The 14,753-nt window shown below is 41.7% G+C and overlaps 1 protein-coding gene across 2 annotated transcripts in view; it reads right to left on the reverse strand.

The window, feature by feature from the left end:
* MBOAT1 (membrane bound O-acyltransferase domain containing 1) overlaps positions 1-14,753 on the reverse strand; it is a 115,075-nt gene that overhangs the window by 23,502 nt on the left and 76,820 nt on the right. For both annotated transcript variants that reach the window (XM_018039164.1, XM_018039163.1), the window contains exons 5-7: positions 6,282-6,337; positions 4,046-4,100; positions 1,951-2,134 (exon numbers count right to left, since the gene is read on the reverse strand). In XM_018039164.1, coding sequence (XP_017894653.1) covers positions 1,951-2,134; positions 4,046-4,100; positions 6,282-6,337 — 295 coding nt within the window. The remainder of the gene's footprint in view (positions 1-1,950; positions 2,135-4,045; positions 4,101-6,281; positions 6,338-14,753) is intronic.

Here is a 14,753-nt window from a genome sequence, read left to right on the forward strand (position 1 = left end):
CTGTGGTAATAGTCTCTAAGAGGAGACGCAAAGGGCATTATTCCTCAGGGCACAGTTTCAGATGATGGGCATACATGCTGTATTTAGATGCAGGATTCGCCTCTGACACCCCAGGAAGGGATGGATCTTAAAAAAAAAAAAAAAAAAAACTCTTACCAGCACATTCTACCATCAAAGGTCAGGTGGTATTATTACCCCAGTGAGAGACCACTTGCTCAGTTGGGTCCGACTCTGCAAGCCCACCAGGCTCCTCTGTCCATGGGGTTCTCCAGGCAAGAATACTGGAGTAGGTTGCCATTTCCTTCTCCAGGGGATCTTTGCGACCCAGGGATCGAACCCAGGTCTCCTGTGTTGCACACAGATTCTTTACCATCTGAGTCATTAGGGAAGCCCCCAAACATGCAAAATCAGTAACATTACAGGGTGGCAATCTTCCATCAGAAAGAAAAGCCACTGGCCGCCTGGTCCTGCAGCCAGCAGAGCCAAGCGAATGGGTCTGAGTGGCCAGCAAGGAGCACAGAGGCTTAATGAGGAAGGATTCTGGGCACATGATTCCATGTCTGAGCCAGGACGTGGGCAGATAGCCTTACAAACCCTTTCTGGATGGTCTCCATGCAGTCTGCTCTGGGCTTGAGATGTACTGAGGTTTTCAATTCCCCTGGATGGAGTCATTTTGCCCAGATCCCCTGACAGCCAGGAGATGTCAGCTAACACCCAAAGAATTATAGTCCCCAACTTTATAAAAGACTACTTTCATTTGTAACAGCGCCTGCCTCACAGGGTGGCTTGGGGTTTCAGCATAGGAATGTTTACAAGGGACTGAGAACAGTGCCGGATTCCCGGCATCTCTCAGTAGAGCGCATCATGCTTTTCTAACTATTCACCACTAGTGCGCGCCAGCCCCTCACATCCACGTGTCTGGCTAAAATGCAACTTCAGAGCTTCATGTTCTCTGTGCACAAAAATGCAAGAGTCTCCTTGGAGGGTGACATGAAAACTCTCTGATAATATTATTTTCCAAATAATGTGACACAGAACTCTTGTGATAGACCCTGCGTATAAGCACCTGTGGTTACTCAGATGACGCCCAGCCAGTGACTTCCCTCCTAGATTCTGTCCATAAAGGTCTCTGATTCACCATAAACTGCAGAGGACCTGACTGTGTCAAAACTCAGAAAATATAAGGCTTAATCAATCATTTAAATTTTCAAATACTTAATGTTGCCTGACAGTGGCATTTAAAAAGGATTTAAATTATCCTCAATTTCTCCCTTTCTAATGTTACTTCATTCCTTCCATTAATTACAAATTTTCCTTAAATATAGGATATCTGATCTGGATACATTCAGCAGATTTGCAAAGTTCAATGAGTTATCCTCATGTTGATTAATTTGAGATTATAACACTTTAAATTAAAACATTATTTCAAAAAAACACCTTTTCAACTTTCTACAAGTCAATAAGATGAAACTTACTGACTATAAGGCATGCCAGTATAAAGCTGGTTTCCCTTGCCATAGTAAGGCTCTGCAATAAAAAGTACATTTATTTTGGTTCCCACTCTTTCCCCCTTCACCATTTATGACATAGTCTCCTTTGGCTGTCTACGAATTTCTATTCATAAAGACACATTTGAAGGTGTTAACTAGCACAATTGTAGGTACATCATAGGCAGTAAATACTGGCTGGTTGGCAAGTAGATTAATTGCTGTAATATTTCTAGCCAATGAGCTTTTCTGTGAAATAAACTCCTGTTGCTCCAACATGGAGAACTCCTGCAAATAAATACCAATGTTGATATTTTAAACAGGGGAAAAAGTTAAGGGCCAAGCTTTCTGGTAAACTGTTTGGCTTTTTAATTAGAACAATTAAAAGTGACAGTCAGCCCTGGCAGCAAAGCTCTACTTCCTAGACCTCTGGACAAATACTTGGCACTAAAAAACAACTTACAGTGGGAGAAGGTTCTGGCAGACTGTGGAAGCCTTTTTCCTTCCAGTTCACTTCCAGCAACTTCATGTGTGTGTGTCTCCCCTCAATGAAGGCTATATAGTCCTTGAAATTGTTACAAGGGCCTGCTATGATGCTCATGAAGTTGAGAAGGTAGCTCACATATTCCAAAAAGGAGGGTTTTGCTCTGCAAAAATAAAGTGAGAAGTTGAAGAGTCTTCAGTCTTCGATTTTTCTTTCATATCTGCAAATATGCCCGTTGTAAAGACAGGTGTTGTCTCTGTCGCTTGTTAAATGCTACACGCTCTTTCTTTGTTCTGTTTCTTAAAAAACCCACCTAAGAGAGAAATGTAGTTGAAAGCAAGTTAAGGAGGTGAGTGGCTCAGAGACGGCACGGCACTCTATGGCGCCCTCTGCTGGCCAACCGCAGCTCTACACGCGGAGGGCCAGACTAGGACAAAGGGAGCCTTGAGGCTGGGGAACAAATATTCTTTCACCCGTCTGTCCACCAGAGAAAATGAAGGTAATAAACATCACGCAGGGTGGGAGCCCGGCCTAATGTGACTTGGTCGAGATGGTGTGAGATGGGAAAACTCCCTCCCAACTGCCAAAATAAATACAAAACAAATGATGGGTGGAACTGGTTTCCACTTGAAGAGGCCACACAAAACTACTGCCATAGCAGTCTCCCGTCCGCTTTGGCCTCCAGGCATGACGTCCCGGCCAACAGACGGGTAGTGGCAGGAGAACACTCTGCAGAGACCAGTTGTGTCTAGTGTGTGAATGGCATTTTAAAGGGCAGGCTCAGGACCCCCTTGGTGGTCCAGTGGTTAAGACTCCGCACTTCCAATGCAGGGGGTGCGTGTCTGATCCCTGGTCCAGGAACTAGCATCCCATATGTCTCGCAACCAAAAATAAATGAAGTGCTGGTGCTATTACTGTCTGAGTAGAGTTTCATTAAAAATCGTAACACTGGAAAGCAAAAATAAGTACCAAAGGGCATGCTCTTCTAATGACAGAACTGTGGGGAAAGGATTCCTCACAGGGTTAGCCCTCCAGTGTTTACACCTCTATGATGCTCAGCAAAGAAGCTGGTTCATGAGACTCTTGTGGTGGTTCTTTCTCCATCGCTTTCAAGTCCCGATTCCTTAATGAAGGAATGAAGCTGGGACCCTGTCTCATACATCCCAGTTATCTCTTGCTACTTTCTGGTATTCATTGGAAGGACTGATGCTGAAGCTGAAACTCCGAAACTCTGGCCACCTGATGCGAAGAATTGACTCATTGGAAAAGACCCTGATGCTGGGAAAGATTGAAGGCAGGAGGAGAAGGGGATGACAGAGGATGAGATGGTTGGATGGCATCACCGTCTTGATGGACATGAGTTTGAGCAAGCTCTGGGAGTTGGTGATGGACAGGGAAGCCTGGTGTGCTGCAGTCCAAGGGGCCACAAAGAGTCAGACACGACTGAGCGACTGAACTGAATTCTCTGGTAGGAACTCTCCACCATGGCTGTACCACCCTCCCCCACATGCCATTTTACAGCCTTATCAGTGCTATTCTCCTCTTTACACGGCCTCCCTTCCTCTCTGATGCCCACCCCCTCTCTACGTCACACAACATTGGCCAAAATCCACCTTCAAACTTTAGCTTTCTCCTTCTTCCTCCTGCCCAGCCCATCTTTCTCTCTCCAACCCAATATCCTGTCTTCCTTCATGCCAGCATAATCATACTGATGGGCACAGATAAGTGACTGTTTCTTGAGGATGCCCCCCAATTCCAGATACATGCCCAATAAAAATAATTCTGGAATAAACATTACAACCGCAGTGAAGGAGAATCCTGGGAAACTAAGAAAATTACAGAGCCACCGACCTTTTAATCGAGGGAACCTATCCCACAACTACACCCAAATCCATTTAAAATGACCTATGAACAAGGTTATCATAGCTTACCATTTATAAAAGCCAGACAACCCAGTCTACTGATTGTCCATCAACAGTAGCTTCATTCCATAAACAATATTACATCCATATAAACAAGGAAGAGCTCTGAATACTGATGCCCAAAGGGCTCAAGAATGTATCGTCAAACTTACTTTACAGCAAGTCGATGTTGCTCGCTGGAAAGATCTTCAGCCCTTCGACCTAGTCCTATGAAAAGAAACATTTGGAAATAAGAGGTTTTGAGTGAAGTAGATCACTACATCCTAAAAGAGGCTGATAAAAACTCCTTTGAAAGAAATGATTCATTTTTATTTCATCAGTCATAAAGAGTCTCTGTTTTCCTTTTTTTTTAAGTGCCCTGGATCAAAGAGCTACCAATAAGTACATGAGTGAGAAGGAAAGTCTTTATAGGTTCTCAGGAAGAGGGGAGGATTCGGAGGTTACCCTTATTTAATTCACCAGTATGGACAGGGACCTACACTGCATGTATTCCTTACCACGCTGTATATGTTTTCATTGCTACATGAGACACACAAGCCTGCCTTGCTGCCTGCACTTGCCTAACTACCACCCAGATTATGCTGGGTACACACACCTGGTACACGCTGAGAATGGAATGGAATGGGAAAGAAAGAGGGGACCTTCCTCTTCCAAAGGGGAAAAAAAAACCAAACAGGAAATGTAACCCTGAATGCAGGGAAAACACCAAAGAATTATCAGGAGTTTTTTCTTCTTTTAAAACGCACCCATGCCAGAACTCCCAACCAAATTGCACTTGTGCCTCCTAGAAAATGCGTATGTTAACTTACAGTCAAGGAAACCAAACTGTCATCTTAAAAGCAAAAGAATTCAACTTTAAAACTATATATATAGCTAAGACAGATTATGATCAACAACCACCAACACAACTCAAAAACATGCCTAAGAGAAGGCAGAGTGTTTCTGGAATTTACTTGTTCCTCCCACACACAAGAAAGAAAAAAAGGCAAACAAACATTTTGCTGCGTGTAAGGGATATTCTAAAAACAAAAAACAGGGTAAACTGAGAACGCTTTAAAAAGTAAATTTAGGCAAAAAGCCTATGTATTAAAAACGAAAACAAGAAGCAATGTTGATTAAACAAAATTACACTCACTTTTTTCTAAGATCTCATCAAATAGTCCAGCTCTAGCAATCTCAGGAGGGCTTCCCTGATAGTTCAGTTGATAAAGAATCCGCCTGCAACGCAGGAGACCCGGGTTCAATTCCTAGGTCAGGAGATCTGCTGGAGAAGGCATAGGCTACCCAACCCAGCAATCTCAGGAATTAAATTGATTTTACCTTATTGACTTATGGCACTAGCATGAGTCTATAACCACGATCAAATGGTTTTCAGGTACAAAAATATTGACCAGCTCACTCCATTTTGCCCAAGACTTTGCCAGCTGGGGCACTAAATATCTCCTGTCCTGGGAAACCTCTGGGTTCTGAGCAAACCCGGATAGCTGATCAGTGTAGACAGACTCCATCCTCAGAATGAAATTACTCGGTTCTCTAGAGAATGACTAATCACTAAGTATGAACTGGGAATAAACAGGGTCAAAATGAAATCAAACCAGTTCTCAAGCTTTAAGTAAAAACAGGAAGACTTGCTAGTGGGGACTAAATCTTCCCAATCTGTCAACACATAAAGAAGTTTCAGCAATCGGAAAGCATTTGTTAGAGCCCTACAAACCCAAAGAAGACATCCTTACTAAGCGCACCTGCTTCTCTTAAGCCCATATTGAAACCTTCCTCTTTCGTGGAAATGCCACCCTCCTTTCCTGGAACCCGGTAGTAACGCTGGAAATAATCACATGTTCTGGCCATTATCAGGAAGGGCCCAAGTGAAGAATATGTTCAGTTTTTAGACAACCGGAAGATTCTTCCTCTTGCCAGCTTTTTATAGGTTCAGGCCAATCTCATAATATAATTTTCCAAGCCAAAAATAAAGGTAACTTAACTAGCCAATGCTGTTTCATCTTTTATTACCATCCGAGCTTCTCAGAGATGAACCCAAAGGAAAAAGGATGCCATTTCTTCTTGAAAGATTTGGAAATCAAGGGCAGAGAGTACCGCAAAATTAACTGAAATTTAAAACATCATACAGCTAAGCCAAAACCCCACTGTTCCTGATGCAAATGTTTCAGCAAAGGCTACAGATTCAGCAATGGAATGATAGGTAACGGCTGGGAAAGTAGAAAGCTATGATTAATCTGAGTTGCAAAAAAAAAAAAAATTTTTTTTTTTACAAGATATAACAAGATCTGCCAGCCCTTGTCTAAACGTTAGGCTGTGTATACAGTGGAAAAGAAGAACTCTGAAGGTCAAGCTCACTCTTAGACCCAAAAGGAGCGCTGCTGTTCTCACCGTCATGAACTTGGAATGCCAAGGTTGTGATCTTCTGAGTAACAATCATCAGAGGCCTAGAAAGGAAAGATAGAAAAAAATGAAGACTGGCCACCTCGCCACGGGAGAAAATGTTTATTCCATCTCTGGCCCTGGTAGTTTCTCATCTTGAAGGTTATTAAGTAAAATACAAAAACCATGGAATTCAAAACAATTTTCCCCTTCCAAATCACCTTGAATAAGTAGAACAAGTGAACAGCAAGATCACCCGGAAAAGTCTCTCTTGCATTTTTATTCGAAGCTAAGTTCCAGAACCAACATTGCCAGCATCTCCTGGAGCTTGTCTGAAACGCTGAAGCTTATGCTCCATGCCCGACCATAAAATGAGAACCTGAATTTTAACAAGATCTCCATGGAATTTAAATGCACATTTAAGCGTAAGCAGCACTAGTCTGGGAAACCCCCAATCCAGTGCCCTGGTTCCAACTGGATGGGTATATATTTTGACTTCTTCATCCTAATATGGTCTAACATGGTTTGTTCTATTTAAAGGCAATTCTTCCATGCACACGTAGTAAAGAAAAAGAAACACATTTGTAAAATGTAGCTTCCTGTAAATAAAACATTTAGTGACCTAAAATAGCAACAATCTTAATTTGAGGGGGGGAAAAAAAAAAGCTTAAGAAGTGATACCCATGTTAACAAGGGTGCCAAGATAGTTCAATGGAGGCAAGAAGAGTCTTTTCAACAGTGATGGGATAACTAGACAGCCACATAAAAAGCATACCGGAGGTAACTAAAGATGGTTCAAAGGCCTAAATGTAAGAGCTAAAACTACAAAACTCTTACAAGAAAACACAGGCATAAATCTTCATGACCTTCAATGTGGCAACAGCCTCTTAGCTATAATACCAAAAGCCCAAGCAACCAAAGGGAAAGAAAATTGATTAAATGGATGTCATTAAAACTTAAATTTTTTCTGTTTCAAAGGACACACACCATCAAAAAAAAGTGAAAAGACACTTCACAGAATGTACAAACATGTGAAAATCATATTTCTGCTAAGGAACCTGTACTAGACTACACAAAGGACTCTTCGGAATTAAAAATAAAAAGACCAAAATAACCAGTTTAAATGGCCAAAGGCTCTGAATGGACATTGATCTTAAAGAAGAGATACACAAGCGGTGAAGAAGCACATCAAAACATGTTCCGCTGTCAGCAGCCACCAGAGACACGCAAATCAAAACCGTGAGACACCACTCGGCAAGCACCAGCATGACCAGAATCAAAAAGACAGGTGGTTTTGGCCACGAGGCAGAGAACTGGAAGCCTCATCCATTACTGGTGGGAATATTAAATGGTGCAGCTGCTTGAAAAGCAGCCTGGATGTTTCTCAAAAGGTTAGACATAGAATTACCATATGAGCAAGCAATTCCTCTCCTAGGTATATACCCACGATGTATCTACACATAAACTTGTACATTCATGTTCAAAGCAACATTATTCATAACAGCCCCAAAGGAACAACCCAAATAACCCAAATGTTATATAAATACATTTTATTTATCCATTAATCAGTTGATGGGTGTTTGGATTATTCTTTTCAGGCTGCTATGAATAGTGTTGCTCTGAACATGTATGTACAAGTCTGTGTGTAGACATATTTTTCTATCTCATCAACTGATGGGCAAATAAAACATGATATGTCCATCCAGGGCTTCCCCAGTAGGCTCAGCAGTAAAGAATCTGCTTGCAATGCAGGAGATGTGGGTTTGATCCCTGGGCTGGGAAAATCCCCTGGAGGAGGAAATAGCAACCCACTCCAGTATTCTTGCCTGTAAAATTCCCTGGACAGAGGAGCCTGGTGAGCTACAGTCCATGGGGTCACAAAGAGTCGGACATGGCTGAGCACAGCACACACTCACACACACACACGTGTCCATCCAACAGAATATTCAATAATTCAGTAAAAGCAACAAAGCACTGCTACATGCTACAGTATGGAGAGACCTTGAAAACATTATGCCAAGTGAAAGAAGCCAGACCCAATGGCCACATATTGTATAATTCCATTTATATAAAATGCCTAGAATAGGCAAATCCATAGAGAAATGAAATAGATTGCTGGTTGCTTTGGGTAGGAGGGTGATGAAAATGTAAAATTAACCACTGTAAATGGTTAGACTCTGTAAATTCACTCTGCATATTGCCAAAACCTGCTGAATTGTGTCCTTTAAATGGGTGAATTGTATGGTACCTGAATTATATCTCAATAAAGCTGCAGTTTGGTTTTTCCAACCATCTGGTCTAGCTCAGTACCTTTAATAGCTCTATTCTTGCCCCATAAGACAAGATAAAATCTCACCGCCCAACTACCATACCTTCCTCTAAACCTTCTAAGTTTAGCCTGGTTTTCTGATCTCCATCCTCATGGCTTCTTACTGAATTTGCCATCTCTAACCCGTATGTTCTGAGGGCTCATTTACATACAAAGCTGAGGTCTGGTCAATGTCCTTGAGATATTATCCTTGAGATAATATCAGGTTATCCTTGAGATAACCTTAGGGTGCAGCACAGCCTCTGGGCCCTGAGCTCTGGCCACGCCAGGTGTGGGAGGATAGGACTGGACACAAAGCATCCTTAGGCCAAAGCTGATATGTCCACTGTACCCAGCCACCTCTCTCTGAGGTCATTTTCCTCTTTAATTCCTCCCGATCCCATTTCCATTTTCCATCTCTTTAAAAGAAAAAGCATGTAATATCTTCAACTACCAGTATAAACTAAGAAGATACACTATTTTAAAGAGCATGTCAACAAAGGCCCTTTGAAATCTTAACACCTACACCCAGCTTTATATCTTATTTGCAAAAGCCGCACTGCCAACATTTGAAACAAGAATCCTCACACTGAAAGGCGAAGAGCAGGGGAAGTGAGTGGATTGCCTGCGGAAGGGAGGGGCGGCATGCTCTCCGGGACTGGGGCGAAATAGGAGTGGTGGACAGGGGGCCCCCAGGGTGGTCACGCTAGGGCAGCAAGACAGCTCACAGCTGACACTGATTTTGATTACACTCTTATATAGTGAAAAAAAAAAAAAAAACTGCTTCCAGAACACAGAGGTTTGGGTCCTAAAAATAATATACATCAAAACTTTCTATAAGAGCAATTTGGCCTTATAGACCAATATAACCTCACAGCTCAACATCTTGATATTCTACCAGCCTTCTAACCCAGAATGTATAACAGATGCAGAGAGCTGTTTGTCTTGAAAGGGACTCACTCTAAGCATCACATTCCAAGCAGTTGCCAAAGATGACCTTTTTTTCCCCAAAGCCTTTTTGTCCTGTAAGACTGTAAGTCTGAGGAATCAGTAATAGGACCTAAGCTCCCAGCCTTCTTTACACAAAGCCCAGCACAAATTATTTTGTATTCTGAGGCACACATTCTGATGACCCATGCACTTTGCAAGCTTAGTTTCTACATTTGATTTAATTTATAACTTCATTTTAAAGGGGTTTATAACATTGATATATCCATAAAGAAAATGTGTCACAGAATTAGCTTGCTCTTCTCTCTCTACAGAAGACGGATGGATAAAGACCATACAGTATATATATACAATGGAATATTACTCAGCCATTAAAAAGAATGAAATGATGCCATTTGCAGCAACATGGATGGACATGGACATGCTAAGTGAAGTAAGTCAGAGAAGCACAAATATCATATCACTTATACATAGAATCTTAAAAAACTGATACAAATGAACTTCTTTACAAAACAGAGTTACAGACTTAGAAAATGAATATGGTTACCAGTAGGGAAAAATGAGGTGTAGTGGGGAGGATAGATTGGAAGTTTGGGATGGACATGTACACAATGCTATAATTAAAATAGATAACCAACAAGGACCTACTGTATAGCACAGGGAACTCTATTTTATAATAACCTAAATGGGAAAAGAATTTGAAAAAATGATACATATTTATAATTGAATCACTTTGCTATATACCTGAAACTAACATTGCTCATCAACCATATTCTAATATAAAATAAAAAAAAATTTTTTAAGAAATGTAACATTTGTTTTCCTTTACCAGGGGTTAGATTTAATGTATTCCACAATTAGGCACACGTTCAGCAAAGCATTTAGTATCTATTCACAGAAACAATGGGCATGAGAAAGCAGCTCTCTGATTGGCTGCTGGGGATGCGTAATTGACCGGCTCCAGCTGCATCCTCTGGTTCCATTGCCTTGTTGGTGCTGAGCCCACAGCTCCTGAGGCTGTGTCCAGTCAATGACAGAGCACCCAGTAGGGCCCTCCAGGCCAGGTATGGTGCTCCTCAGCTTGGGATCCTAGCTCGAAGACTTATCACTGAACTCGCTGAAATATTACGAGAACTGCACTGCAGTCCAAGACCTCAGTCCCCTCCTTTCCTCTCCGTCTCAGGGGTCAGACGTGCATTTCCGTCTGATGGCTCTCCCAGATGGAAGAGCCTCCCTGGTTAGTTGCTTCCATGTTTTCCCTCCCAGGTATTTCACCCAACAAACCTCATACTTCTGTTCCCACTTTGGCATCCACTTCTCACAGAACCCAGGCTAATAAAATGCAGAATACTAAATATCTGGATCAATGTAAATGAGTAACAGTTATTCCATATGAAATCTGTACCTTTAGATCTGTATAAGAATCATATTGTTATCATTCTTGATGAAAAAAAAATCTCCCTTCTGGGGGCAGGGGGCAAAAGAAAGAAGCTATGGGTCAAATATTGTTACTCATCACCCAGACTATACTTTCAATAATATGTGTTTCTGTTTGAAATATCTGAAGAAAGTTCTAGCAACTTAAATAAGAAACAACTCACATGTGGGATCATGGGCTTACAAAACACACACTGGCAACCTGCAGGAAAGGAAATGGGGTAAGACTCCTACATTCTTACCTTCCTGTGGTGTAAGGAACAGTCCCATACGCTCCTGCTCAGAGTATGTCCATTCTGAACACTTTTTCATTCATCAATTTATTTAAGCCGATGGGTAGATCAGATGCCAGACTCAGACGGCACAGCTTACTGAGACGTCAGAGTGACTGACTTAGGATAAAACTCAAATACCATAGTACCGTCCATGTTGCATTTCAATCAAAAAGTAATATAATCTAAGACACAGACCCCACCTATTTGCACATACTGGGCTGATCAGTTCAGTGACTGGGATTATAATAACAGAGGAAACTACATCTCCCATGGAACAACAGGGCAAATGAGCTCTCCTACCCCAAGGGGCGTGAGTGAGTAGTATTTCTAGAATGCCCAACGGGATAACCAGGAACACAAACGGCTACTGTTCCACTGGCGTAGGCTGCAGTTCACCATGATAAGCATGCAGTCTGCATTCAACTGTATTACATTTAAATGACATTTAGAACTTATTATATAAAATTTAAAAAAAACAATTATTGAAATCACCAATAAAGACCGCTCCCCAACTCTAGACAGAATCACTATCTTAGCATTTATTTCCCTCCACTCTTTTTCCCCCACACATGTCCACATTCATGAAAATGGAATCTCAATACATGTATTTTTGTGTGTGTGGTTTTGATTTTCCATTATATTGTAAGCATTTCCAGTGTTATTAGATATTCTTTGAAGACATCATTTTAATGGATGCATATTAGTACCAGAATTTATTTTTTAATGTTTTTGGCCACACCATGTGGCTTGTGGGATCTTAGTTCCCTAACCAGGGATTGAATCTATGACCTTAGCAGTGAGAGCATGGAGTCTGAACCATTGGACAACCAAGGAATTCCCATTTAGTATCATAATTTAACCATTCACCCCTTTTGGACCATTTAGGATGTTTCCAATTTTGCACTATGATTGACAAGTTGAACTATTCATAAGTTGAACACACATATGAATAAATTTGATTTCCTTCAGGTAGTTCCTAGGAATTTAATATGATATAAACTTTGAAAAATTTCTTGCTTAAAATTTGTGGCTAAGTTGCCTTCCAGAACAGTTGTACCAATTTATACTCCCACTAGCAGCATATAAAATTTCTCATTTCATGATGTTTTCAAAAAAACATGAGCAACTCAAATTGCCATCCTGATGACAGAGCAATTATCTGCCTGAATCTGGCCCTGTCTGCAAAAGGATTAAGGTTCCTTCTTGCTGTTTCCCTCAGAAGAAAAAACTCGATTTGCACCCTTCTGTGAGCAAAAAACAATCAGTTCACGATCACAGACTAAGTATCAGCTTTATTACAAGCAATTGTTGAGCTTCCCCAGGGAGAACAGTTAAATCTTCTCATATTTTTAATAACCTGCATTCACAGAGAAAACATGGAGGGCAATGGCCCCTGTGTGTACTGACACAAATGACATTAGCATCACTAATACACGTGAATCTGTGTGTCACGCTCACCATTCACACCAGCTTTGATTACTTTCAGAATGATAAATTTTCAAGCCCCAGAATAATCTGAAGTACAAGTTTATATGCTCCCCCAAATTAGAAACACATATACATCATTGTTGAAGAAGGGAATGGCAATCCACTCCAGTATTCTTGCCTGGAGAATTCCATGGACAGAGGACAGTCCGTGGGGTTGCAAAGAGTCGGACACAACGAAGCAATTAACACACACACATCACTGTAACAAGGCGAACATAATCCAATCTTGGTCAACTCCTGTCTGCGCTCTTGCCCTAAACAACAGTGTTAAGCACATAGGTTTGCACACATGCTCAGAAGAGAACAGCTATCACATCAGGCTGCTGCCTTAAAACACCAAGTATAACTTCAAATCACTGCTTGACTCCTCAACAAAATCCTAAATAAGATTCTTCAGTTCAGTTCAGTCGCTCAGTCATGTTCAACTCTTTGCAACCCCATGAATCGCAGCACGCCAGGCCTCCCTGTCCATCAACAACTCCCGGAGTTCAGTGAAATTCACGTCCATTGAGTCAATGATGCCATCCAGCCATCTCATCCTCTGTCATCCCCTTCTCCTGCCCCCAATCCCTCCCAGCATCAGGGTCTTTTCCAATGACTCAACTCTTCACATGAGGTGGCCAAAATATTGGAGTTTCAGCTTCAGCATCAGTCCCTCCAATGAACACCCAGGACTGATCTCCTTTAGAATGGACTGGTTGGATCTCCTTGCAGTCCAAGGGACTCTCAAGAGTCTTCTCCAACACCACAGTTCAAAAGCATCAATTCTTCGACACTCAGCTTTCTTCACAGTCCAACTCTCTCATCCATACATGACCACTGGAAAAACCATAGCCTTGACTAGACGGACCTTTGTTGGCAAAGTAATGTCTCTGCTTTTGAATATGCTATCTAGGTTGGTCATAACTTTTCTTCCAAGGAGTAAGCGTCTTTTAAGATTCTTAGACCAACATAAACAGTAGTGTTAAACAAATTCCATTCTGAAAGAGAACTGCTGGTTGCTTGTATGTTCATAATGAGAATTGTTCCCTATTGGGGCTTCCCTGGTGGCTCAGACAGTAAAGAATCTGATGCACATTTGATTTCTGGGTTGGGAAGATCCCCTGGAGAAGCGAATGGGAACCCACTCCGATATTCTTGCCTGGAAAATGCCATGGACAGAGGAGCCTGGAGGGCTACAGTCCATGAAGTCACAAAGAGCTGGACATGACTGGCCCACTAACACAATGAGAACAGACATAAGAATCTCTCCTACAGACCATTTGTGATGTAAAGCACTTTGTCAATTTCCAGTTAGTTTGCACCTCTCCATTCATGTTTCCGACATTCCCCAAGAAGGTGGATTTGTATCAGTGACACTGCATTTAGGGTGACAGGGAAAAAAATAATGCTGCTGCCTAACAATGCCCTATAATTAAAAAAAAAAAAAACCATATCTTCCAAGAACTGAATAAAGTATGGTCACTTGCCAATTAGGGCTCTAAATCACCTTCGAGGTACAAGAGCAGACACATTTTCGTTGTCTCCTTCCCCTAACAGAAGTGTCCTTTCTCATTCAAACAGTCTGTACTTTTATATGTAAAGAAGAGATTTCTTAACACAAGCAGACCCAAAAAAATGCCAGAGGGTAAACACCACGTAAGGGAATGTAGCACAATTTCACCTACGCCGCTGACAGTGGAGTGGATGGGAACTTCCATCCTCCCCTGCTGTCAAACCCCAAATCCACCCCGTTTCAAAAACACATGACTGTCTTCCCATAATGTGCCCTCTATCCTTCCCTTTTGGTAACTTTCCACAATTGCAATTATACTAAAAATGATGTAACAACCATTCGAGAGTTTTACGGACAAAACCACTGGAGGAGATGTCACCAGGGCAGGAAGGAATGTGGAGAGGGAGGCATTGTGTCCTGTGTGACCAGGAGCCGGGGACTGCGGTCAGCAGATATATATATGAAATCAGAACAATGGATATTCATCTCCTTGGGCCCCCATAACACAAATGGGTGCCTTAAAACAAACA

This window comes from Capra hircus, chromosome 23 (genome assembly GCF_001704415.2).
Source record: "Capra hircus breed San Clemente chromosome 23, ASM170441v1, whole genome shotgun sequence".
Lineage (NCBI taxonomy): Eukaryota > Metazoa > Chordata > Mammalia > Artiodactyla > Bovidae > Capra > Capra hircus.